At 45.7% G+C, this 27500-nt stretch overlaps 1 protein-coding gene across 28 annotated transcripts in view; it reads right to left on the bottom strand.

Annotated features, from left to right (window-relative positions):
- Positions 1-27500, bottom strand: part of dock3 (dedicator of cytokinesis 3) — a 398499-nt gene that overhangs the window by 182718 nt on the left and 188281 nt on the right. For all 28 annotated transcript variants that reach the window (XM_090242011.1, XM_090242016.1, XM_036984230.2 and 25 more), the window contains exons 4-5: positions 24524-24579; positions 5338-5434 (exon numbers count right to left, since the gene is read on the bottom strand). In XM_090242011.1, coding sequence (XP_090098137.1) covers positions 5338-5434; positions 24524-24579 — 153 coding nt within the window. The remainder of the gene's footprint in view (positions 1-5337; positions 5435-24523; positions 24580-27500) is intronic.

Below are 27500 nucleotides of genomic sequence, written 5' to 3'. Positions count from 1 at the left end.
ACCATTTATCCGGAGGCTGCATTCATTGTAGCTGGGGATTTTAACAATGCTAATCTGAAAACAAGACTCCCTAAATTTTATCAGCATATCGATTGCGCAACCAGGGGTGGAAAGACCTTGGATCATTATTACTCTAACTTCCGCGACGCATATAAGGCCCTGCCCCGCCCCCCTTTTGGACTCCATTTTGTTGATCCCTGCCTACAGACAGAAACTAAAACAAGAGGCTCCCACGCTGGGGTCTGTCCAACGCTGGTCCGACCAAGCTGACTCCACACTCCAAGACTGCTTCCACCACGTGGACTGGGACATGTTTCGTATTGCGTCAGACAACAACATTGACGAATACGCTGATTCGGTGTGCGAGTTCATTAGAACGTGCGTTGAAGATGTCATTCCCATAGCAACGATTAAAACATTCCCTAACCAGAAACCGTGGATTGATGGCAGCATTCGCGTGAAACTGAAAGCGCGAACCACTGCTTTTAATCAGGGCAAGGTGTCTGGTAACATGACCGAATACAAACAGTGCAGCTATTCCCTCCGCAAGGCAATCAAACAAGCTAAGCGTCAGTACAGAGACAAAGTAGAATCTCAATTCAACGGCTCAGACACAAGAGGCATGTGGCAGGGTCTACAGTCAATCACGGACTACAGGAAGAAATCCAGCCCAGTCACGGACCAGGATGTCCTGCTCCCAGGCAGACTAAATAACTTTTTTGCCCGCTTTGAGGACAATACAGTGCCACTGACACGGCCTGCAACGAAAACTTGCGGTCTCTCCTTCACTGCAGCCGAGGTGAGTAAGACGTTTAAATGTGTTAACCCTCGCAAGGCTGCAGGCCCAGACGGCATCCCCAGCCGTGCCCTCAGAGCATGCGCAGACCAGCTGGCCGGTGTGTTTACGGACATATTCAATCAATCCCTATACCAGTCTGCTGTTCCCACATGCTTCAAGAGGGCCACCATTGTTCCTGTTCCCAAGAAAGCTAAGGTAACTGAGCTAAACGACTACCGCCCCGTAGCACTCACTTCCGTCATCATGAAGTGCTTTGAGAGACTAGTCAAGGACCATATCACCTCCACCCTACCTGACACCCTAGACCCACTCCAATTTGCTTACCGCCCAAATAGGTCCACAGACGATGCAATCTCAACCACACTGCACACTGCCCTAACCCATCTGGACAAGAGGAATACCTATGTGAGAATGCTGTTCATTGACTACAGCTCGGCATTCAACACCATAGTGCCCTCCAAGCTCGTCATCAAGCTCGAGATCCTGGGTCTCGACCCCGCCCTGTGCAACTGGGTACTGGACTTCCTGACGGGCCGCCCCCAGGTGGTGAGGGTAGGCAACAACATCTTCTCCCCGCTGATCCTCAACACTGGGGCCCCACAAGGGTGCGTTCTGAGCCCTCTCCTGTACTCCCTGTTCACCCACGACTGCGTGGCCACGCACGCCTCCAACTCAATCATCAAGTTTGCGGACGACACAACAGTGGTAGGCTTGATTACCAACAACGACGAGACGGCCTACAGGGAGGAGGTGAGGGCCCTCGGAGTGTGGTGTCAGGAAAATAACCTCACACTCAACGTCAACAAAACTAAGGAGATGATTGTGGACTTCAGGAAACAGCAGAGGGAACACCCCCCTATCCACATCGATGGAACAGTAGTGGAGAGGGTAGCAAGTTTTAAGTTCCTCGGCATACACATCACAGACAAACTGAATTGGTCCACTCACACAGACAGCATTGTGAAGAAGGCGCAGCAGCGCCTCTTCAACCTCAGGAGGCTGAAGAAATTTGGCTTGTCACCAAAAGCACTCACAAACTTCTACAGATGCACAATCGAGAGCATCCTGGCGGGCTGTATCACCGCCTGGTACGGCAACTGCTCCGCCCTCAACCGTAAGGCTCTCCAGAGGTTAGTGAGGTCTGCACAACGCATCACCGGGGGCAAACTACCTGCCCTCCAGGACACCTACACCACCCGATGTCACAGGAAGGCCATAAAGATCATCAAGGATATCAACCACCCAAGCCACTGCCTGTTCACCCCGCTATCATCCAGAAGGCGAGGTCAGTACAGGTGCATCAAAGCTGGGACCGAGAGACTGAAAAACAGCTTCTATCTCAAGGCCATCAGACTGTTAAACAGCCACCACTAACATTGAGTGGCTGCTGCCAACACACTGACACTGACTCAACTCCAGCCACTTTAATAATGGGAATTGATGGGAAATGATGTAAATATATCACTAGCCACTTTAAACAATGCTACCTTATATAATGTTACTTACCCTACATTATTCATCTCATATGCATACGTATATACTGTACTCTATTTCATCGACTGTATCCTTATGAAATACATGTATCACTAGCCACTTTAACTATGCCACTTTGTTTACATACTCATCTCATATGTATATACTGTACTCGATACCATCTACTGTATCTTGCCTATGCTGCTCTGTACCATCACTCATTCATATATCCTTATGTACATATTCTTTATCCCCTCACACTGTGTACAAGACAGTAGTTTTGGAATTGTTAGTTAGATTACTTGTTGGTTATTACTGCATTGTCGGAACTAGAAGCACAAGCATTTCGCTACACTCGCATTAACATCTGCTAACCATGCGTATGTGACAAATAAAATTTGATTTGATTTGGCTGAACGACGACAACATCAACATACAGCTGGCTGTAGTTTTCATCTGTATTCTTTGTATCGGTTTACATACCACCACAGCGGCTGGTATTAGGACAGCATTGAATGAGCTGTATTCCGTCATAAGCAAACAAGAAAATGCTCAGCCAGGGACTATAATGCAGGGAAACATCAAATTTATATTGGCATGTTAAATGTGCAACCAGAGGAAAAATAACTCTGGACCACCTATACTCCACACACAGAGATGCATACAAAGCTCTCCCTCGCCCTCCATTTGGCAAATCTGAACATAATTTTATCCTCCTGATTCCAGCATACAAGCAAAAATTAAAGCAGGAAGCACCAGTGACTAGATCAACAAAGTGGTCAGATGAAGCAGATTCTAAGCTACAGGACAATTTGCTAGCACAGACTGGAATATGTTCTGGGATTCCTCCGATGGCATTGAGGAGTACACCACATCAGTCATTGGCTTCATCAATAAGTGCATTGATGAAGTCGTCCCCACAGTGACCGTACGTACATACCCCAACAAGAAGCCATGGATTACAGGCAACATCCTCACAGAGCTAAAGGCTAGAGCTGCCGCTTTCAAGGAGAGGGACTCTAACCCGGAAGCTTATAAGAAATCCCACTATGCCCTCCAATGAACCATCAAACAGGCAAAATGTCAATACAGGACTAAGATCGAATCATATAACGCCGGCTCTGACGCTCATCGGATGTGGCAGGGCTTGCAAACCATTACAGACTACAAAGGGAAGCACAGCTGAGAGCTGCAAAGTGACACGAGCTTTTTCAATTATGTTAGTGCAGCTGAAAACTGTTGGCCTGATTAAAGAAGTAATAAAAGTGGTCTTCTTTAGACTAGTTGAGTATCTGGAGCATCAGCATTTGTGGGTTCGATTACAGGCACAAAATGGCCAGAAACAAAGACCTTTCTTCTGAGAACTCTTCAATATATTCTTGTTCTGAGAAATCAAGGCTATTCCATGCGAGAAATTGCAGAATAGAAAAAGGAGTGGGAGGCTCCGGTGCACAATTGAGCAATAGGACAAATGCATTAGAGTGTCTAGTTTGAGAAACAGACGCCTCACAAATCCTCAACTGGCAGGTTCATTAAATAGCACCCGCAAAACCCCAGTCTCAACGTCAACAGTGAGGAGGCAACTCCGGGATGCTGGCTTTCTAGGCAGAGTTCCTCTGTCCAGTGTCTGTGTTCTTTTGCCCATCTTAATATACATTTTTTATTGGCCAGTCTAAGATATGGCTTTTTCTTTGCAACTCTGCCTAGATGGCCAGCATCCCGGAGTCGCCTCTTCACTGTTGACGTTGAGACTGGTGTTTTGCTGCTAGTTGAGGACTTGTGAGGTGTCTGTTTCTCAGTTGCAAGTTGTTGCAAAAAAAAAAAAAAAAAGTGGTGCGTGCATATCTATTCACCCCCTTTGCTATGAAGCCCCTAAATAAGATCTGGTGCAAATAATTACCTTCAGAAGACACATAATTAGTTAAATAAAGTCCACCTGTGTGCAATCTAAGTGTAACATGATCTCAGTATATATACACCTGTTCTGAAAGGCTCCAGAGTCTGCAACAGGACTAAGAAAGGGGCACCACCAAGCAACCACCAAGCAAGCGGCACCATTAACACCAAATAGTTCTCCAAAAACGTCAGGGACAAAGTTCTGGAAAAGTACAGATCAAAATTGGGTTATAGAAAAATATCAGAAACTTTTATCAGGCATGTGGGAGACTCCCCAAACATATGGAAGAAGGTACTCTGATTAGATGAGACTAAAATTGAGCATTTGGGCCAACAAGGAAGACGCTATGTCTGGCGCAAACCCAACATCTCTTCTCACCCCGAGAATACCATCCCCACAGTGAAGCATGGTGGTGTCAGGGACTGGGAAACTGGTCAAAATTGGAGAAATGATGGATGGCGCTAAATACACAAAAATTATTGAGGGAAACCTGTTTCTGTCTTCAAGAGATTTGAGACTGGGACGGAGGTTCACCTTCCAGCAGGACAATAACCCTAAGTATACTGCTAAAGCAACACTCAAGTGATTTAAGGGGAAACATTTGAATGTCTTGGAATGGCCTTGTCAAAGCCCAGACCTCAATCCAATTGAAAATCGGTGGTATGACTTAAAGATTGCTGTACACCAGCGGAACCCATCCAACTTGAAGGAGCTGGGGCAGTTTTGCATTGAAAAATGGGAAAAATCCCAGTGGCTAGACATGTCAAACTTATAGAGACAACCCCCAAGAGACTTGCTTTATACTTACCATCTGGGTCCTTTTTTCAGTAATATTGAAATCAGACCTTTTTGCTGAGTACCTTATTGTCTACCATTTTATAGGACATGGTGGATCTTTGAGTAGATATTTTTTGTTGTTGTTGATATACCTCTAATGGTATGCCATCCGGGAATCATATCATAGAACCGTACATACAGCATTTTAGAGTATGATACAAACGTGTCTTGTTAATCCTGGATCTCCATAGTGACATGCCACACACTCAAGATGACACGAGTTCAACTTTAGCGCAGCAACACACCTCACGTTAATAAATACAATAATATAATGATTATTATTACTCTGTTATGAAATAGTGGGACAAGATATGAGTTGGACTGTACTCACCACGTAAAGCTGCTTCCATAGCAAGGCCCATTCCTGCAGAGTGGAGGTCACCTCCGTCACTATGGGGTCTTCTACTGGTACCACGGTCTCATACTGCCTGTACACAGAGGTGAAAAAATATATTTCAATAAGCATTATGATTAACCGCAAAGTAGAGCTCTGCTACCCGACACGAGCCTGACAGGCCCTGACATTATACATCGGGTAGGGCCAGATAGGGCCTTGTTTTTTAAATTAATAACTAGGGTACGAGTAGGGCTCGGGGTATCACTAAATTGATCACTAACAATTTGAAGCTGAGCCATTTGTTCGTGCTGCACAGTACAGTCATATCTGGAAAATGATGGGACAAGGAGAGCTCTACTTCAAGGAGTGAACGAGAGTCAATACAACACTAGTTCATCCAACATTAGCATGTATTTCGTCAACAACAAATACAATATTATAAATATTTTCCCGAGATGTGAGATAATTAATTTGCTATCTGCAATATTGTATAGCTTTGGAATCGTGACATAACGTACTTTAGAGGAAGCACTTTTCTCAACTCACACCCTGACATTGAGAAGAGATTGCGTGACGATTAGCCTAACAAACGTGTTACGCAGCATGACAATGTGAATGTGATTGCTGGTTGGGGAATTATACCTTAATCTATTCATTGCCCAATGGGATTCCTTTCTCCTTCTTTCTCTACTGTCTCTGGCAGAGCAGCCAAACCCTATATCTGTCACTCTCGTAGTTCCATTACCAAGGCAGTATTAGTTATGTGTTTCATGTCCAGATGAGACTCTAGTTTTGAACCCCCCAACCCCCCCCCCCCCCTGCACCTGCCGCTCAACTCCCAGCGTCTCCGATACAGAATACTGCCTCGCACAAATGGAAGCAACAGGGAATCAGGACATCTCCCAGTCGGTCGACGAACAGGGATACCTACTTTGTCAGCACTACGACCAGCTGGCACAACTGGTGACGACTATGGAGGAGGTCCGAGAGGCGTTGCCTTCAACCAGCAGAGGATACTCTACCACCAGTCGACCCAGCGAACGAGAACACCAGTCTATTCAGCAGTCCCCCAGGTCAGAAATACCCATTTGTCTCTCCCGGACAACTATGATGGAACCCCATCTATATGCCGTGGCTTCCTACTCCAGTGCTCCCTTTCACACCAGATTTTTGCACACCAGATGGGAGCTTCCAGCATTGAGAGGTCCAAGGTTGCCACGGTCATTTCTCTGCCGACTGGCTTCGTAAGCGTGGTCATGGATGTGTTTAGAGGTATTTTTGATCATCCACTGGAGGGCAGAGAGGAGGGAGAGCGCCTATTATGGCAGGATGACCTTCCGGAGAAGCATCCAGCGGATGGAAAGAGATTCAGAAGAGGACTGCGAGAGGAGGGCCAGACGGAACTGGCAACCCATTGCGGTAGGGGTCACATGCCTCCCCGCAGCTGAGCTTCGCAGACGGAAACAACGGGGGCTCAGTCCCTATTGTGGTCAAGGGGGGCACCAGCTTCAACAGTGTCCGGTACATCCCGACTCGGGATCCACAAGAGCAGAGGGATGGTCCACCTCATTGGGCGGGTGTGAGTATCCCATCTTCATCCATTTCTGCTAAACTCTTTTTAGTGTCGATTACACTAGCTGGCTGTCCCTCGTGTACTGTTTCTACAGTGGTGGTGGATTCCGGTGGCACAGGGAACTTTATTTATTATTCTCTGAACATCTCCTCATATCCACTGATCCTGATCTGCCCTCCTCTGACGGTTTCACCATCATTTTGGTGGTTGTGGATAGTTGATCTAAATCCATTCGTTTTTGATCCCTTTCTCTGGTCTCCCTACTGCTCTCCAGGTCGCTGAGGCACTATTCCAGCAGGTCTTCCGATATTATGGCCTTTCAAAGGCCATCGTCTCTGACCGTTGCCCCCAATTCACATCACTGGTATGGAGAGCCTTCTTGGAGAAGCTTGGGGTCACAGTCAGCCTCACTTCCGGGTATATAACGGACAGGCGAGGAGGATGGACCAGGAGCTGGGGAGGTTCCTGAGGAGCTACTACCAGGACCGGCAGGGGGAGTGGGCCCGATTCCTTCCCTGGGCAGAATTCATTACGCCACTCTTCAACTGGGCTGACTCCCAGTGTGTTCTGAGTTATCAGCCTGCCCTGGCTCCATGGACCCTGGGCCAGATCGAAGCTCCTGTCGTGGATGAGTGGTTCAGGCACGCAGAAGAAGTGTGGAGCGAAGCCCATGTGAGACTCAAATGCGCTGTCCACCATCAGAAGGAGCAGGAGGATCGCCACCGCTGGGAGGCTCCTGTGTTCCAACCTGGTGATTGTGTCTAGCTCTCCAGCAGGAACCCCCCACTCCACCTCCCCTGCAAGAAGCTGAGCCCCTGGTTTGTGGGGCTGTTCAAGGTTCTCCGGAGGGTCAACGAGGTAACGTATAGATTACAGCTCCCCAGTGACGACCATATCTCACCTTCCTTTCATGTCTCCCTTCTCAGGCTGTTGGTTCCTGGTCCCCTGGCTGAGGCTGTCCCCCATGACACACCTCCACCTCCACTGGACATGAAGGGAGGTCCCTCCTATGCCGTCAGATACCTACTGGATGTTCAACATTGTGGGGGTCAGCTCCAGTCACTCCCTTAGTTCCATTCCCCAGGCAGTATTAGTTACGTGTTTCATGTCCAGACTCTTGTCTTGTATTATTAAACTCACCCCCAGCACCTGCTTCTCGACTCCCAGCGTCTCCGTTACAGAGTGACAGACAGATAGTAGATAGTAAATCCATTAGCTGCTCCTAACAGAGGAAGTTATTTCTGACTTCAGGTTTCGGGCAGGGCAAGGCCTTTAATTTGGCAGAAGCAATCAGCCTGGGTAAGATAGGCCCTGCACGTTCCAGGTAAGGGAAGGGATCAGAATACAAATGTATGCCCGGGCTTTACCGCACATCATTAACATTGTGAACACTGTTTGTGTGTGTGTGTGTGTGTGGGTTAAGCCTTCAGATATTTGACATGCTGTAAATGTATTACTATCTATCCCCAGCAAACTGTATATTACTATATAACTGTCCCTCCTAAATCATTCAGAAGCCAGATGGTTGTAAAATCTGTTTTGCAAACTTTAAAACCAAACCAAACTGCAATTACACAGGTCACAGGTTGCTTTATCTTGGCCAGGTCGCAACTGTAAATGAGAACTTGTTCTCAACTTGCCTACCTGGTTAAATAAAGGTGAAATAAAAATAAATAAATAAATAAAAGGTCTTACAGTCCTAATACCCCTAACCCTAACCCCCCCCCCACCGACGTTAGTTCCTGATTCCACCAACGTTAGTTCCTGATTCCACCGACGTTACTTATTGGTTCCACCGACATTAGTTCCCAATTCCACCGACGTTACTTCCTGGTTCCACCGACGTTCGTTCCTGATTCCACCGACGTTAGTTCCTGGTTCCACCGACGTTAGTTCCTGGTTCCACCAACGTTACTTCCTGGTTCCACTGACGTTACTTCCTGATTCCACCGATGTTACTTCCTGATTCCACCGATGTTACTTCCTGATTCCACCAACGTTACTTCCTGGTTCCACCGAAGTTAGTTCCTGGTTTCACCGACGTTACTTCCTGATTCCACTGACGTTACTTCCTGATTCCACCGACGTTACTTCCTGATTCCACCGACGTCAGTTCAACTTGTTATATATTTGTCTCCATGTTACGATCTGATGTCCCTCTATATCCACACAAGTACGGATACACGCACGCACACTCACAAACACACACTCACAAACACAAATACATATGAAAGTATGGACACAGACACACACACAAACACATAAACACACACACAAACCCAAGCAAGGACACACGCACGCACATACAAACACATACAAAGGCATGAAGACCCAAGCAGAGATCCACATCTGTAACAGACACATCTGTAACAGACATCTCTAACAGACACATCTGTAACAGACATCTCTAACAGACACATCTGTAACAGACACATCTGGTACAGGTCTAACGTGGCTCTATAGTTCCAGCTCTCCATCTCCCCGCTGTCTCTTCCGCTCTGTCTTTACACGTACCTGTGTTTACATACAACTGAGCCAAATATATTTAAACTCAGTTTGTCACAATTCTGACATTTAATCCTAGTAAAAATTCCCTGTTTTAGTTCAATTAGGATCACCACTTTAATCTAAGAATATGAAATGTCAGAATAATTGTAGAGAGAATGACTTATTTCAGCTTTTATTTCTTACATTACATTCCCAGTGGGTCAAAAGTTCGCATACACTCAATTAGTATTGTAGAATTGTCTTTAAATTGTTTAATTTGGGTCAAACGTTTTGGGTAGCCTTCCCCAAGCTTCCCACAATAAGTTGGGTGAATTTTGGCCCATTCCTCCTGACAGAGCTGGTGTAACTGAGTCAGGTTTGTAGGCCTCCTTGCTCACACACCATTTTTTTCAAGTCTACCCACAAATGTTCTATGGGATTGAGGTCAGGGTTTTGTGATGGCCTATCCAGAACTTTGAGTTTGTTGTTCTTAAGCCAATTTGCCACAACTTTGGAAGTATGCTTGGGGTCATTGTCCATTTGGAAAACCCATTTGCGACCAAGCTTTAAATTCCTCACTGATGTCTTGAGATGTTGCTTCAGTATATCTACATAATTTCCCTATTCATGATGCCATCTATTTTGTGAAGTGCACCAGTCCCCCCTGCAGCAAAGCACCCCCACAACATGATGCTGCCACCCCCGTGCTTCACGGTTGGGATGGTATTCTTCAGCTTGCAAGTCTCCCCCTTTTTCCTCCAAACATAACGATGGTCATTATGGCCAAACAGTTCTATTTCTGTTTCATCAGACCAGAGGACATTTCTCGAACTTTGTCCCCATGTTGCAAACTGTAGTCTGGCTTTTTTATGGCAGTTTTGGAGCAGTGGCTTCTTCCTTGCTGTGCAGCCTTTCAAGTTATGTCGATATAGGGCTCATTTTTCTGTGGATATAGATACATTTGTACATGTTTCCTCCAGAATCTTCACAAGGTCCTTTGTTGTTGTTCTGGGATTGATTTGCACTTTTCGCACCAAAGTATGTTCATCTCTAGGAGACAGAACGTGTCTCCTTCCTAAGCGGTATGACGGCTGCGTGGTCCCATGGTATGTATACGTGCGTACTACTGTTTGTACAAGATGAACGTGGTACTTTCAGGCATTTGGAAATTGCTCCCAAGGATGAACCAGACTTGTGGAGGTCTATAATTTCTTGTGGTCTTGGCTGATTTCTTTTCTTCCATGATGTCAAGCAAAGAGGCACTGAGTTTGAAGGTAGGCCTTGAAATACATCAACAGGCACAACTCCAATTGACTCAAATTATGTCAATAAGCCGATCAGAAGCTTCTAAAGCCATGACATCTTTTTGGGGGAATTTTCCAAGCTGTTTAAAGGCACACTCAACTTAGTGTATGTAAACTTCTGACCCACTTGAATTGTGATACAGTGAATTATAAGTGAAATAATCTGTCTGTAAACAATTGTTGGAAAAATGACTTGTGTCATGCACAAAGTAGATATCCTAACCGACTTGCCAAAACTGTAGTTTTGGAGTGATTGAAAAATGAGTTTAAATGACTCCAACCTAAGTGTATGTAAACTTCTGACTTCAACTGTATAGCTGTATCTTAGTGCGTCCCAAATGACACCCTAGTCCCTCTATAGGTCACTACCTTTCACCAGGGCTCTGTTAGTGCCCTATAAAGGGAATAGAGTGTCAGTTGGAATGCATCCTATTCTTTCCATTTTCTCCCCACTGGCCCTCTAATGTCCTTTCTTTGTCTCCACTAAGTGTGTGTGTTAATTATGTGTGTGTGTGTGTGTGTGTGTGTCACTTTATAGTTAACTTTTCTCACTGTTGAGTAGCAATATAGTTTAAAAAAATGAGGAGCAAAACATTTCCCTGTCTATTCTATTGTATTCTATTCTATTGTACTATATTCTATTGTACTATATTCTATTGTACTATATTCTATTGTACTATATTCTAGTGTACTATATTCTATTGTACTATATTCTATTGTACTATATTCTATTGTACTATATTCTATTGTACTATATTCTATTGTATTCTATTCTATTGTACTATATTATATTGTACTATATTCTATTGTACTATATTCTATTGTATTCTATTCTATTGTACTATATTCTATTGTACTATATTCTATTGTACTATATTCTATTGTACTATATTGCGTTGCATTGCATTGCATTGCATTGTGTTGTATTGTATTGTATATTGGTGGTGTTTCATCCAAAAGTCGTCTCACATCAATCACCAGAGCACTGCTCCAATGTTAAATCTAATCTAGCACAAAGATATGGATCGGTCCAACGTACATGCACATACCGTCCCTATAGATCACTGTGTAAATAGATTATATTTGAATGATCTATACATCAAGTACATTACAGCCCTGTCTAACGGTAAACTGAACTGACTAAAAGTAGACTGTATGGAGACAGTGGAGGAGAAGAGGAAGAGGAAGAGAGACAGTGGTGGAGAAGAGGAAGAGAGACAGTGGAGGAGAAGAGGAAGAGGGACAGTGGAGGAGAAGAGGAAGAGAGACAGTGGAGGAGAAGAGGAAGAGGAAGAGACAGTGGAGGAGAAAAGGAAGAGGGACAGTGGAGGAGAAGAGGAAGAGGGACAGTGGAAGAGAAGAGGAAGAGGGAGAGTGGAGGAGAAGAGGAAGAGGGACAGTGGAGGAGAAGAGGAAGAGGGACAGTGGAGGAGAAGAGGAAGAGGGAGAGTGGAGGAGAAGAGGAAGAGAGACAGTGGAGGAGAAGAGGAAGAGAGACAGTGGAGGAGAAAAGGAAGAGGGACAGTGGAGGAGAAGAGGAAGAGGGACAGTGGAAGAGAAGAGGAAGAGGGAGAGTGGAGGAGAAGAGGAAGAGAGACAGTGGAGGAGAAGAGGAAGAGGGACGAGAGACAGTGAAGGAGAAGAGGAAGAGAGACAGTGGAGGAGAAGAGGAAGAGGAAGAGACAGTGGAGGAGAAAAGGAAAAGGGACAGTGGAGGAGAAGAGGAAGAGGGACAGTGGAAGAGAAGAGGAAGAGGGAGAGTGGAGGAGAAGAGGAAGAGGGAGAGTGGAGGAGAAGAGGAAGAGAGACAGTGGAGGAGAAGCGGAATAGAGACAGTGGAGGAGAAGAGGAAGAGGGACAGTGGAGGAGAAAAGGAAGAGGGACAGTGGAGGAGAAGAGGAAGAGGGACAGTGGAAGAGAAGAGGAAGAGAGACAGTGGAGGAGAAGAGGAAGAGGGACGAGAGACAGTGGAGGAGAAGAGGAACGAGAGACAGTGGAGGAGAAGAGGAAGAGGAAGAGACAGTGGAGGAGAAAAGGAAGAGGGACAGTGGAGGAGAAGAGGAAGAGGGACAGTGGAAGAGAAGAGGAAGAGGGAGAGTGGAGGAGAAGAGGAAGAGAGACAGTGGAGGAGAAGAGGAAGAGGGACGAGAGACAGTGGAGGAGAAGAGGAAGAGGGAAGAGAGACAGTGGAGGAGAAGAGGAAGAGGGAAGAGAGACAGTGGAGGAGAAGAGGAAGAGGAAGAGAGACAGTGGAGGAGAAGAGGAAGAGGAAGAGAGACAGTGGAGGAGAAGAGGAAGAGAGACAGTGGAGGAGAAGAGGAAGAGAGACAGTGGAGGAGAAGAGGAAGAGGAAGAGAGACAGTGGAGGAGAAGAGGAAGAGGAAGAGAGACAGTGGAGGAGAAGAGGAAGAGGAAGAGAGACAGTGGAGGAGAAGAGGAAGAGAGAGTGGAGGAGAAGAGGAAGAGGGACAGTGGAGGAGAAGAGGAATAGGGACAGTGGAGGAGAAGAGGAATAGGGACAGTGGAGGAGAAGAGGAAGAGAGACAGTGGAGGAGAAGAGGAAGAGAGACAGTGGAGGAGAAGAGGAAGAGAGACAATGGAGGAGAAGAGGAAGAGGAAGAGACAGTGGAGGAGAAGAGGAAGAGAGACAGTGGAGGAGAAGAGGAAGAGAGACAGTGGAGGAGAAGAGGAAGAGGAAGAGACAGTGGAGGAGAAAAGGAAGAGGGACAGTGGAAGAGAAGAGGAAGAGGGAGAGTGGAGGAGAAGAGGAAGAGAAACAGTGGAGGAGAAGAGGAAGAGGGACGAGAGACAGTGGAGGAGAAGAGGAAGAGAGACAGTGGAGGAGAAGAGGAAGCGGAAGAGAGACAGTGGAGGAGAAGAGGAAGAGAGACAGTGGAGGAGAAGCGGAATAGGGACAGTGGAAGAGAAGAGGAAGAAGGACAGTGGAGGAGAAGAGGAAGAGGAAGAGAGACAGTGGAGGAGAAGAGGAAGAGAGACAGTGGAGGAGAAGAGGAATAGGGACAGTGGAAGAGAAGAGGAAGAAGGACAGTGGAGGAGAAGAGGAAGAGGGAAGAGAGACAGTGGAGTAGAAGAGGAAGAGGGAAGAGAGACCGTGGAGGAGAAGAGGGAAGAGGAAGAGAGACAGTGGAGGAGAAGAGGAAGAGGGAAGAGAGACAGTGGAGGAGAAGAGGAAGAGGAAGAGAGACAGTGGAGGAGAAGAGGAAGAGGGAGAGAGACAGTGGAGGAGAAGAGGAAGAGAGACAGTGGAGGAGAAGAGGGAGGGGGAGAGAGACAGTGGAGGAGAAGAGGAAGAGAGACAGTGGAGGAGAAGAGGGAGGGGGAGAGAGACAGTGGAGGAGAAGGGGAAGAGAGACAGTGGAGGAGAAGAGGAAGAGGGAATAGAGACAGTGGAGGAGAAGAGAAAGAGGAAGAGAGACAGTGGAGGAGAAGAGGAAGAGAGACAGTGGAGGAGAAGAGGAAGAGGGACAGTGGAGGAGAAGAGGAAGAGAGACAGTGGAGGAGAAGAGGAAGAGGAAGAGGGACAGTTGAGGAAAAGAGGAAGGGGGAAGAGAGACATAAGTTTACATACACTAAGTTGACTGTGTCTTTAAACAGCTTGGACAATTCCAGAAAGTTATGTCATGGCTTTAAAAGCTTCTGATAGGCTAATTGACATCATCTTAGTGAATTGGAGTTGAGCCCGTGGATGTATTTCAAGGCCTACCTTCAAACTCAGTGCCTCTTTGCTTGACATCATGGGGAAACCAAAAGAAATCAGCCAAGACCTCAGAAAAAAAATTGTAGACCACAAGTCTGGGACATCCTTGGGAGCAATTTCCAAACGCCTGAAGGTACCACGTTCATCTGTACAAACAATAGTACGCAATTATAAACACCATGGGACCACGCAGTCGTCATACCGCTCAGGAAGGAGACGCGTTTTGTCTCCTAGAGGTGAACATACTTTGGTGCGAAGAGTGCAAATCAATCCCAGAACAACAGCAAAGGACCTTGTGAAGATGCTGGAGGAAACAGGTACAAAAGTATCTATATCCACAGTAAAATGAGTCTTATATCGACATAACCTGAAAGGCCGCTCAGCAAGGAAGAAGCCACTGGTCCAAAACCACCATAAAAAAGCCAGACTGCACATGGGGACAAAGATTGTACTTTTTGGAGAAATGTCCTCTGGACTGATGAAACAAAAATAGAACTGTTTGGCCATAATGACCATCGTGATGTTTGGAGGAAAAAGGGGGAGGCTTGCAAGTCGAAGAACACCATTCCCAAACGTGAAGCACGGGGGTGTCAGCGTCATGTTGTGGGGGTGCTTTGCTGCAGGAGAGACTGGTGCACTTCACAAAATAGATGACATCATGAGGAAGGACAATTATGTGGATATATTGAAGCAACATCTCAAGATATCAGTCAGGAAGTTAAAGCTTGGTCACAAATGGGTCTTCCAAATGGACAATGACCCTAAGCATACAGTGCCTTGCGAAAGTATTCGGCAACCTTGAGTTTTGCGACCTTTTGCCACATTTCAGGCTTCAAACATAAAGATATAAAGCTGTATTTTTTTGTGAAAAATCAACAACAAGTGGGACACAATCATGAAGTGGAACGACATTTATTGGATATTTCAAACTTTTTTAACAAATCAAAAACTGAAAAATTGGGCGTGCAAAATTATTCAGCCCCCTTAAGTTAATACTTTGTAGCGCCACCTTTTGCTGCGATTACAGCTGTAAGTCGCTTGGGGTATGTCTCTATCAGTTTTGCACATCGAGAGACTGAAATGTTTTCCCATTCCTCCTTGCAAAACAGCTCGAGCTCAGTGAAGTTGGATGGAGAGCATTTGTGAACAGCAGTTTTCAGTTCTTTCCACAGATTCTCGATTGGATTCAGGTCTGGACTTTGACTTGGCCATTCTAACACCTGGATATGTTTATTTTTGAACCATTCCATTGTAGATTTTGCTTTATGTTTTGGATCATTGTCTTGTTGGAAGACAAATCTCCGTCCCAGTCTCAGGTCTTTTGCAGACTCCATCAGGTTTTCTTCCAGAATGGTCCTGTATTTGGCTCCATCCATCTTCCCATCAATTTTAACCATCTTCCCTGTCCCTGCTGAATTTTGGTTTCATCTGACCAGAGCACCTTCTTCCACATGTTTGGTGTGTCTCCCAGGTGGCTTGTGGCAAACTTTAAACGACACTTCATAAAGGCCAGATTTGTGCAATATACGACTGATTGTTGTCATATGGACAGAGTCTCCCACCTCAGCTGTAGATCTCTGCAGTTCGTCCAGAGTGATCATGGGCCTCTTGGCTGCATCTCTGATCAGTCTTCTCCTTGTATGAGCTGAAAGTTTAGAGGGACGGCCAGGTCTTGGTAGATTTGCAGTGATCTGATACTCCTTCCATTTCAATATTATCGCTTGCACAGTGCTCCTTGGGATGTTTAAAGCTTGGGAAATCTTTTTGTATGCAAATCCGGCTTTAAACTTCTTCACAACAGTATCTCGGACCTGCCTGGTGTGTTCCTTGTTCTTCATGATGCTCTCTGCGCTTTTAACGGACCTCTGAGACTATCACAGTGCAGGTGCATTTATACGGAGACTTGATTACACACAGGTGGATTGTATTTATCATCATTAGTAATTTAGGTCAACATTGGATCATTCAGAGATCCTCACTGAACTTCTGGAGAGAGTTTGCTGCACTGAAAGTAAAGGGGCTGAATAATTTTGCATGCCCAATTTTTCAGTTTTTGATTTGTTAAAAAGTTTGAAATATCCAATAAATGTCGTTCCACTTCATGATTGTGTCCCACTTGTTGTTGATTCTTCACAAAAAAATACAGTTTTATATCTTTATGTTTGAAGCCTGAAATGTGGCAAAAGGTCGCAAAGTTCAAGGGGGCCGAATACTTTCGCAAGGCACTGTAGCTCTTATAAGCTGCTTGTTTTAGACTCATGGGTCTCTGGGCAAAACTAGTGTACTATATAGGGAATATTGTGGAAGTTGTGATGCTGACATACTGTAGGTGTCTGGATAAATGCACTGATCTAGGCGTAAAAACTGGGCGGACGGATAGACAGGCCTAGGTACACATCGCTATACCGCACCCGTAAAGAAAGATGTATGGTAGACTGTATTATTTGGCTCTGTCTGAGATGTACAGTAGACTGTAGTATTTGGCTCTGTCTGAGATGTACAGTAGACTGTATTATTTGGCTCTGTCTGAGATGTGCAGTAGACTGTAGTATTTGGCTCTGTCTGAGATGTACAGTAGGCTGTAGTATTTGGCTCTGTCTGAGATGTACAGTAGGCTGTAGTATTTGGCTCTGTCTGAGATGTACAGTAGACTGTAGTATTTGGCTCTGTCTGAGATGTACAGTAGACTGTAGTATTTGGCTCTGTCTGAGATGTACAGTAGGCTGTAGTATTTGGCTCTGTCTGAGATGTACAGTAGGCTGTAGTATTTGGCTCTGTCTGAGCTGTAGTATTTGGCTCTGTCTGAGATGTACGGTAGACTGTAGTATTTGGCTCTGTCTGAGATGTACAGTAGACTGTAGTATTTGGCTCTGTCTGAGATGTACAGTACGCTGTAGTATTTGGCTCTGTCTGAGATGTACAATAGACTGTAGTATTTGGCTCTGTCTGAGATGTACAGTAGACTGTAGTATTTGGCTCTGTCTGAGATATACAATAGACTGTAGTATTTGGCTCTGTCTGAGATGTACAGTAGACTGTAGTATTTGGCTCTGTCTGAGATGTACAGTAGACTGTAGTATTTGGCTCTGTCTGAGATGTACAGTAGACTGTAGTATTTGGCTCTGTCTGAGATGTACAGTAGGCTGTAGTATTTGGCTCTGTCTGAGATGTACAGTAGACTGTAGTATTTGGCTCTGTCTGAAACATGCTCTGATGTTCTGAAGTCTCTGGCTCTCTGAATAGGCAGATGCCGGTTTGGGAACATTTTTTTTCTTTTCCATCAATATTTATGAGAAATCAGCACCTCCATCACTCAAACCCAAAGAAAGGATGTGTCCTAAATGGCACCATATTCCCTATATAGTGCTATACTTATTAACGGCACCCTATGGTTCCTGGTCAAAAATAAGTGCACTTAATAGGGGATAGAGAATCATTTAGGACACAACCAAAGACAGAGAGAAGTAAAGTTACAATAAAAAATGTATATATCCTGTCTGTGTGTCACTCCCATTGGGACCCTGCTCCTGAGGACACACCTGTGAATATCAACACTAGGGACTACTGTCAGATAGGATAGAGACTGTTTTGGTTTACTGTTGGTTTAGCTTTAAAGTTGTATTTCCTTGTTTCTCAGGTTAAGTTTAGCTTATTGGGATCCCCGTTAGCTACTGCGCATGAGGCAGCTACACTTCCTGGGGTCCACATAATACATACAAACACATGACAAAGTACAGAACCTTTATAGACAAGGACATTATATTCTAAATACAATTCAAAATAAATATGAGTTATATATTGGAAAGGCACCAAGGTTTTTAACATTTTTATTTTACATTTATTTAACCAGGGAGGCCAGTTGAGAACACCTTTATTTAACCAGGGAGGCCAGTTGAGAACACCTTTATTTAACCAGGGAGGCCAGTTGAGAACACCTTTATTTAACCAGGGAGGCCAGTTGAGAACACCTTTATTTAACCAGGGAGGCCAGTTGAGAACACCTTTATTTGACCAGGTAGACCAGTTGAGAACAAGTTCTCATTTACAACTGCGACCTGGCCAAGATAAAGCAAAGCAGTGCGACAAAAACAACAACACAGAGTTACACATAAACAAATGTACAGTCATTAACACAATAGAAAAGTATATATACAGTGTGTGCAAATGTAGAAGATTAGGGAGGGTAAGGCAATAAATAGGCCATAGTGGCAAAATAATTACAATTTAGCATAAACAGTGATAGTGATAGGTGTGCAGATGATGATATGCAAGTAGAGATACTGGGGTGCAAAGGAGCAAGAGGATAAATAACAATATGGGGATGAGGTAGTTGGGTGTTTTATTTACAGATTGGCTGTGTACAGGTACAGTGATCGGTAAACTGCTCTGACAGCTGATGCTTAAAGTTAGAGAGGGAGATATAAGACTCCAGCTTCAGTGATTTAAAGACTATTCATTCATAGATATTAATATTGTTATATCCAGTACAGTTCAATTAGATATTTAGAAAGACGAGATGATCTGTGATACAATATATATATATATATATATATATTTTTTTTTAAGCTAAACTTGCTTTTTGCCTGAATAACCTCTGGTGACAGAGCATTCCATGATGACATGGCTCTACTGTGTGTCTACTGTGTGTCTACTGTGTGTCTACTGTGTGTCTACTGTGTGTCTACTGTGTGTCTAGCTCATGCAAGTGGTTAGAAGAGAAGTAGTTAATTTCTCCTCAACCCTCAACCATGAAAGACTGTCCTGCATGTTGATGATGTGAGTTCTGTATGTTCAGTTAAGGGCAAGGCGTGCTGCTCTGTTTATGAGCCGGCTGCAGCTTTGCCAGATCGTTCTTTGCTGCACCTGAACATGTTATCGGACAGTAATCAAGACGGGACAAGACCAGAGCTTGAACAACTAGTACAGATCATCATCTGTACATTAAGAGTTTAATATTGGTTTCATCAGACCAGAGAATCTTGTTTCTCATGTTCTGAGAGTCCTTTAGGTGCCTTTTGGCAAACTCCAAGCGGGCTGTCATGTGCCTTTTACTGAGGAGGGGCTTCCGTCTGGCCACAGAGTGCTGCAGAGATGGTTGTCCTTCTGGAAGTTTCTCCCATCTCTACAGAGGAACTCTGGAGCTCTGTCAGAGTGACCATCAGGTTCTATATAGCTAGGTGTCATCATCTAAAATAATTATCATTTATAAAACAGTTCTTATTTGATTAATGGTGGTCGGACCCATCTATGTGAAGGCAAACCGCAAATTCCACTATTGTGCCTAATCCTAATTGTGGCTAGCCTCACAACACATAACCCGGTCAGGTTGAGATTTACTAACCAGATGAAGCTAGATGGCTGCTTTTAATGTTAGCTTTAGGCAACAGGGTTAATGAACTGAAGTTCAATTTCAACAGGCGAACAACAAGTGTCTACCTAGCTAATACTTACTCACAAGGATTCCCGAAATCATTGCTAAGAATAATGAAAATGTCTGCAGTTACTACGGGTCATTGTTTTCATTCTGGTTGTATTGGTGGTAGCTAGGTACCAAGCTAAAACTAGCTACCTCAGAAGTTGCGGTCAAACAAATAATGCTTTATTACCAATGCGGTATTGTAAACACATCGTTTGTGCCCGGTGTGTGCTTGTTTGCAGACTTGTTTTTGTACAACTTTGACAGTGCTACTGATAGTGGTGGCGCTTGGCTTGCACGTTTAAATCCAGCACACACAACATTATATAATAAAACGGTGATATTTGACGTGTCAAATGTAAAAGCTATCCTGTCCATCCTGTCCATCCTGTCTATCCTGCCCATCCTGCCTATCCTGTCTATCCTGTCCATCCTGTCCATCCTGTCTATCCTGTCTATCCTGTCTATCCTGTCCATCCTGTCTATCCTGTCCATCCTGTCCATCCTGTCCATCCGGTCTATCCTGTCTATCCTGTCTATCCTGTCTATCCTGTCCATCCTGTCCATCCTGTTTATCCTGCCCATCCTGCCTATCCTGTCTATCCTGTCCATCCTGTCTATCCTGTCTATCCTGTCTATCCTGCCCATCCTGTCCATCCTGTCTATCCTGTCCATCCTGTCCATCCGGTCTATCCTGTCTATCCTGCCCATCCTGTCTATACTGTCCATCCTGTCCATCCTGTCTATCCTGTCTATCCTGCCTATCCTGTCCATCCTGTCTATCCTGTCTATCCTGCCCATCCTGTCTATCCTGTCCATCCTGTCTATCCTGTCCATCCTGTCCATCCTGTCCATCCTGTCAATCCTGTCTATCCTGTCCATCCTGTCCATCCTGTCTATCCTGTCCATCCTGTCCATCCTATCCATCCTGTCTATCCTGCCCATCCTGTCTATCCTGTCTATCCTGTCCATCCTGTCTATCCAGTCTATCCTGTCCATCCTGTCCATCCTGTCCATCCTGTCCATCCTGTATATCCAGTCTATGCTGTCTATCCTGTCTATCCTGTCCATCCTGTCCATCCTGTCTATCCTGTCCATCCTGTCTATCCTGTCCATCCTGTCCATCCTGTCCATCCTATCCATCCAGTCTATCCTGTCTATCCTGTCCATCCTGTCTATCCTGCCCATCCTGTCCATCCTGTCCATCCTGTCTATCCTGCCCATCCTGCCTATCCTGTCTATCCTGTCTATCCTGCCCATCCTGTCCATCCTGTCCATCCTGTCTATCCTGCCCATCCTGTCCATCCTGTCCATCCTGTCCATCCAGTCTATCCTGTCTATCCTGTGTATCCTGTCCATCCTGTCCATCCTGTCTATCAAGTCTATCCTGTCTATCCTGTCTATCCTTTCCATCCTGTCTATCCTGCCCATCCAGTCTATCCTGTCTATCCCGCCCATCCTGTCTATCCTGTCTATCCTGTCTATCCTGCCCATCCTGTCCATCCTGTCCATCCTGCCCATCCTGTCCATCCTGTCTATCCTACCCATCCTGTCCATCCTGTCCATCCTGCCCATCCTGTCCATCCTGTCTATCCTGTCCATCCTGTCCATCCTGTCCATCCAGTCTATCCTGTCTATCCTGTCCATCCTGTCCATCCTGTCTATCCTGCCCATCCTGTCCATCCTGTCCATCCTGTCCATCCAGTCTATCCTGTCTATCCTGTGTATCCTGTCCATCCTGTCCATCCTGTCTATCAAGTCTATCCTGTCTATCCTGTCTATCCTTTCCATCCTGTCTATCCTGCCCATCCTGTCTATCCTGCCCATCCTGTCTATCCTGTCTATCCTGTCTATCCTGTCTATCCTGTCCATCCTGTCTATCCTGTCCATCCTGTCCATCCTGTCCATCCTGCCCATCCTGTCCATCCTGTCTATCCTGCCCATCCTGTCTATCCTGTCTATCCTGTCCATCCTGTCCATCCTGTCTATCCTGTCTATCCTGCCCATCCTGTCCATCCTGTCTATCCTGTCCATCTTGTCTATCCTGTCTATCCTGTCCATCCTGTCTATCCTGTCTATCCTGCTGGCTGATCCCAGCACATTCTGGGATGTTTCCTAGTACAGTATAGGACTTCCCTGTAATATGCTGTGAAATGGGCTCCCAAGTGGCCCAGCGGTCTAAGGAACTACATCTCAGTGCTGGTTCGATTCCAGGCTGTATCACAGCCGACTGTGATTGGAAGTCCCATAGGGCGGCGCGCAATTGGCCCAGCGTCATCCGAGTTTGGCGTTATTGTAAATAAGAATCTTCTTAGCTGACTTGCCTAGTTAAATAAAGGGTCAATTAAAAATATAAAGAATAAAATAAAAATAACATAGCTTAAGTAGTGAGATAAATTGTATTGTCTATCCTGACCGTACTTTAACTGTACCATGACTATGTACCATGACTATGTACCATGACTATGTACCATGACTATGTACCATGACTATGTACCATGATTATGTAACATAACTATGTACCATGACTATGTACCATGACTATGTACCCTGACTATGTACCATGACTATGTACATTGACTATGTAACATAACTGTGTACCATGACTATGTACCATGACTATGTACATTGACTATGTACCATGCCTATGTAACATAACTATGTACCATGACTATGTACCATGACTATGTACATTGACTATGTACCGGCACCATTTTTGTGTTTTTTTACCGTGCTGGATAACAGGAACAAGTAAATTACTGTAGTTTCTCAGTACCGTGCTGGATAACCGGAACAAGTATATTACTGTAGTTTCCCTGGACCAAGTCGGGTACTGGACATAGTAAAACAAGTGTTCCCCTAAGAAGTGATCGAGATGATCTTGTCGGTGATCCTGACTGATGATTTCACTGAGGTGATTCTCAGTATAAGACGGGCCTTTCCTATAGTCTGCCAGGTAACTGGACACTGTAAATCTAGAACTAGTTATAAATCAGAACCTCTGCAGTCAGACAGAGTAGAACACAGGGACAGCAAGAGGAATCAATCAGATAGGGAGGGATGGAGTGATGGAGGGAGGAGAGAGAGAGGGAGGAGAGATAGAGAGTGAGAGAGAGAGAGACAGAGACAGAGAGACAGAGACAGAGACAGTAATTTTCTCTCTCTCTCTCTCTCTCTCTCTCTCTCTCTCTCTCTCTCTCTCTCTCTCTCTCTCTCTCTCTCTCTCTCTCATATCTCTCTCTCTCTCTCTCTCTCTCTCTCTCTCTCTCTCTCTCTCTCTCTCTCCTCCTCTCTCCTCTCCTCTCCTCCATCCCTCTCTCCTCTCCTCTCCTCCTCTCTCTCCTCCCTCTCTCCTCTCATCCCTCTCTCCTCCTCCTCTACTCCCTCTCTCCTCTCATCCCTCTCTCCTCCCTCTCTCCTCTCCTCCCTCTCTCATCCCTCACTCCTCTACTCACTCTCTCCTCTCCTCCCTCTCTCCTCCCTCTCTCCTCCCATCCCTCTCTCCTCTACTCCCTCTCTCCGCCCTCTCTCCTCTCCTCCCTCTCTCCTCTCCTCCCTCTCTCCTCTCCTCCCGCTCTCCTCTCCTCCACCCCTCTCCTCCCTCTCTCATCCCCTCCACCCCTCTCCTCCATCCCTCTATCCTCTCCTCCCTCTCTCCTCCCCCTCTCCTCCCTCTCTCCTCTCCTCCCTCTCTCCTCCCTCTCTCCTCTCCTCCCTTTCTCATCTCCTCCACCCTCTCCTCCCTCTCTCCTCTCCTCCCTCTCTCCTCCCTCTCTCCTCTCCTCCCTCTCTCCTCTCCTCCACCCCTCTCCTCCCTCTCTCATCCCCTCCACCCCTCTCCTCCATCCCTCTCTCCTCTCCTCCCTCTCTCCTCTCTCTCTCTCTCTCTCTCCCTCTCCTCCCTCTCTCCTCTCCTCTACCCCTCTCCTCCCTTTCTCCTCTCCTCTCCTCCATCCCTCTCCTCTCCTCTCCTCTACTCCCTCTCTCCTCTCTCACTCCTCTACTCACTCTCTCCTCTCCTCCCTCTCTCCTCCCTCTCTCCTCCCATTCCTCTCTCCTCTACTCCCTCTCTCCTCCCTCTCTCCTCTCCTCCCTCTCTCCTCCCTCTCTCCTCTCCTCCCTTTCTCCTCTCCTCTCCTCCATCCCTCTCCTCTCCTATCCTCTACTCCCTCTCTCCTCTCCTCCCTCTCTCCTCTCTCACTCCTCTACTCACTCTCTCCTCTCCTCCCTCTCTCCTCTCATTCCTCTCTCCTCTACTCCCTCTCTCCTCCCTCTCTCCTCTCCTCCCTCTCTCCTCCCTCACTCCTCTACTCACTCTCTCCTCTCCTCCCTCTCTCCTCCCTCTCTCCTCCCATCCCTCTCTCCTCTACTCCCTCTCTCATCTCCTCCCTCTCTCATCTCCTCTACCCCTCTCTCCTCCCTCTCTCCTCTCCTCCCTCTCTCCTCTCCTCCCTCTCTCCTCTCCTCCACCCCTCTCCTTCCTCTATCATCAACTCCACCCCTCTCCTCCATCCCTCTATCCTCTCCTCCCTCTCTCCTCCCTCTCTCCTCTCTCTCTCCTCTCTCTCTCTCTCTCCTCCCTCTCCTTAACACCCATCCTCTCTCCTTAACACCCCTTCTCTCTCTCCTGCTTTGTCTCCTCAGACAAAGTCATTAGGTATAAGAAAGGGAGTGATACTTACCCTCTGTTGGTTACGATGGCCTTCTTCAAGTGAATGTAGCTGGTCGGGAAGATTCCCTGAGAAAAGAAAAACCAGGGACTGTATTAGCTTTGACCAGGGACTGTATTAGCTTTGACCAGGGACTGTATTAGCCTTGACCAGGGACTGTATTAGCCTTGACCAGGGACTGTATTAGCTTTAATAATAAAATAACTGTAGGGAATAACAGTAGTCCTGTCCTCATTATTGTCTCCACCCCCTCCAGGTGTCGCTTGTTTTCCCCAGTGTATTTATCCCTGTGTTTCCTGTCTCTCTGTACCAGTGTATATATCCCTGTGTTTCCTGTCTCTCTGTACCAGTGTATTTATCCCTGTGTTTCCTGTCTCTCTGTACCAGTGTATTTATCCCTGTGTTTCCAGTCTCTCTGTGCCAGTGTATTTATCCCTGTGTTTCCTGTCTCTCTGTGCCAGTGTATTTATCCCTGTGTTTCCTGTCTCTATGTGCCAGTGTATTTATCCCTGTGTTTCCTGTCTCTCTGTACCAGTGTATTTATCCCTTTGTTTCCAGTCTCTCTGTGCCAGTGTATTTATCCCTGTGTTTCCTGTCTCTCTGTGCCAGTGTATTTATCCCTGTGTTTCCTGTCTCTATGTGCCAGTGTATTTATCCCTGTGTTTCCTGTCTCTCTGTACCAGTGTATTTATCCCTGTGTTTCCTGTCTCTCTGTCCCAGTTTATTTATCCCTGTGTTTCCTGTCTCTCTGTACCAGTGTATTTATCCCTGTGTTTCCTATCTCTCTGTACCAGTGTATTTATCCCTGTGTTTCCTGTCTCTCTGTACCAGTGCATTTATCCCTGTGTTTCCTGTCTCTCTGTACCAGTGTATGTATCCCTGTGTTTCCTGTCTCTCTGTACCAGTGTATTTATCCCTGTGTTTCCTGTCTCTCTGTGCCAGTGTATTTATCCCTGGGTTTACTGTCTCATTGTGCCGGTGTATTTATCCCTGTGTTTCCTGTCTCTCTGTGCCAGTGTATTTATCCCTGTGTTTCCTGTCTCTCTGTACAGGTGTATTTATCCCTGTGTTTCCTGTCTCTCTGTGCCAGTTTATTTATCCCTGTGTTTCCTGTCTCTCTGTACCAGTGTATTTATCCCTGTGTTTCCTGTCTCTCTGTGCCAGTGTATTTATCCCTGTGTTTCCTGTCTCTCTGTGCCAGTGTATTTATCCCTGTGTTTCCTGTCTCTCTGTAACAGTGTATTTATCCCTGTGTTTCCTGTCTCTATGTGCCAGTGTATTTATCCCTTTGTTTCCTGTCTCTCTGTACCAGTGTATTTATCCCTGTGTTTCCTGTCGCTCTGTACCAGTGTATTTATCCCTGTGTTTCCTGTCTCTCTGTACCAGTGTATTTATCCCTGTGTTTCCTGTCTCTCTGTACCAGTGTATTTATCCCTGTGTTTCCTGTCTCTCTGTACCAGTGTATTTATCCCTGTGTTTCCTGTCTCTCTGTGCCAGTGTATTTATCCCTGTGTTTCCTGTCTCTCTGTGCCAGTGTATTTATCCCTGTGTTTCCTGTCTCTATGTGCCAGTGTATTTATCCCTGTGTTTCCTGTCTCTCTGTACCAGTGTATTTATCCCTGTGTTTCCTGTCTCTCTGTCCCAGTTTATTTATCCCTGTGTTTCCTGTCTCTCTGTACCAGTGTATTTATCCCTGTGTTTCCTATCTCTCTGTACCAGTGTATTTATCCCTGTGTTTCCTGTCTCTCTGTACCAGTGCATTTATCCCTGTGTTTCCTGTCTCTCTGTACCAGTGTATGTATCCCTGTGTTTCCTGTCTCTCTGTACCAGTGTATTTATCCCTGTGTTTCCTGTCTCTCTGTGCCAGTGTATTTATCCCTGTGTTTACTGTCTCATTGTGCCGGTGTATTTATCCCTGTGTTTCCTGTCTCTCTGTGCCAGTGTATTTATCCCTGTGTTTCCTGTCTCTCTGTACAGGTGTATTTATCCCTGTGTTTCCTGTCTCTCTGTGCCAGTTTATTTATCCCTGTGTTTCCTGTCTCTCTGTACCAGTGTATTTATCCCTGTGTTTCCTGTCTCTCTGTGCCAGTGTATTTATCCCTGTGTTTCCTGTCTCTCTGTGCCAGTGTATTTATCCCTGTGTTTCCTGTCTCTCTGTACCAGTGTATTTATCCCTGTGTTTCCTGTCTCTATGTGCCAGTGTATTTATCCCTTTGTTTCCTGTCTCTCTGTACCAGTGTATTTATCCCTGTGTTTCCTGTCGCTCTGTACCAGTGTATTTATCCCTGTGTTTCCTGTCTCTCTGTACCAGTGTATTTATCCCTGTGTTTCCTGTCTCTCTGTACCAGTGTATTTATCCCTGTGTTTCCTGTCTCTCTGTACCAGTGTATTTATCCCTGTGTTTCCTGTCTCTCTGTACCAGTGTATTTATCCCTGTGTTTCCTGTCTCTCTGTACCAGTGTATTTATCCCTGTGTTTCCTGTCTCTCTGTACCAGTGTATTTATCCCTGTGTTTCCTGTCTCTCTGTACCAGTGTATTTATCCCTGTTTCCTGTCTCTCTGTACCAGTGTATTTATCCCTGTGTTTCCTGTCTCTCTGTACCAGTGTATTTATCCCTGTGTTTCCTGTCTCTCTGTACCAGTGTATTTATCCCTGTGTTTCCTGTCTCTCTGTACCAGTGTATTTATCCCTGTGTTTCCTGTCTCTCTGTGCCAGTGTATTTATCCCTGTGTTTCCTGTCTCTCTGTACCAGTGTATTTATCCCTGTGTTTCCTGTCTCTCTTTGCCAGTGTATTTATCCCTGTGTTTCCTGTCTCGCTGTACCAGTGTATTTATCCCTGTGTTTCCTGTCTCTCTGTACCAGTGTATTTATCCCTGTTTCCTGTCTCTCTGTACCAGTGTATTTATCCCTGTGTTTCCTGTCTCTCTGTACCAGTGTATTTATCCCTGTGTTTCCTGTCTCTCTGTACCAGTGTATTTATCCCTGTG

Source organism: Oncorhynchus mykiss, chromosome 7, assembly GCF_057628025.1.
Source record: "Oncorhynchus mykiss isolate SJ-2025 chromosome 7, ASM5762802v1, whole genome shotgun sequence".
Classification (NCBI taxonomy): domain Eukaryota; kingdom Metazoa; phylum Chordata; class Actinopteri; order Salmoniformes; family Salmonidae; genus Oncorhynchus; species Oncorhynchus mykiss.
The sequence above is the reverse complement of the archived record's forward strand: the minus strand, read 5'-3'. Positions and strand labels throughout refer to the sequence as shown.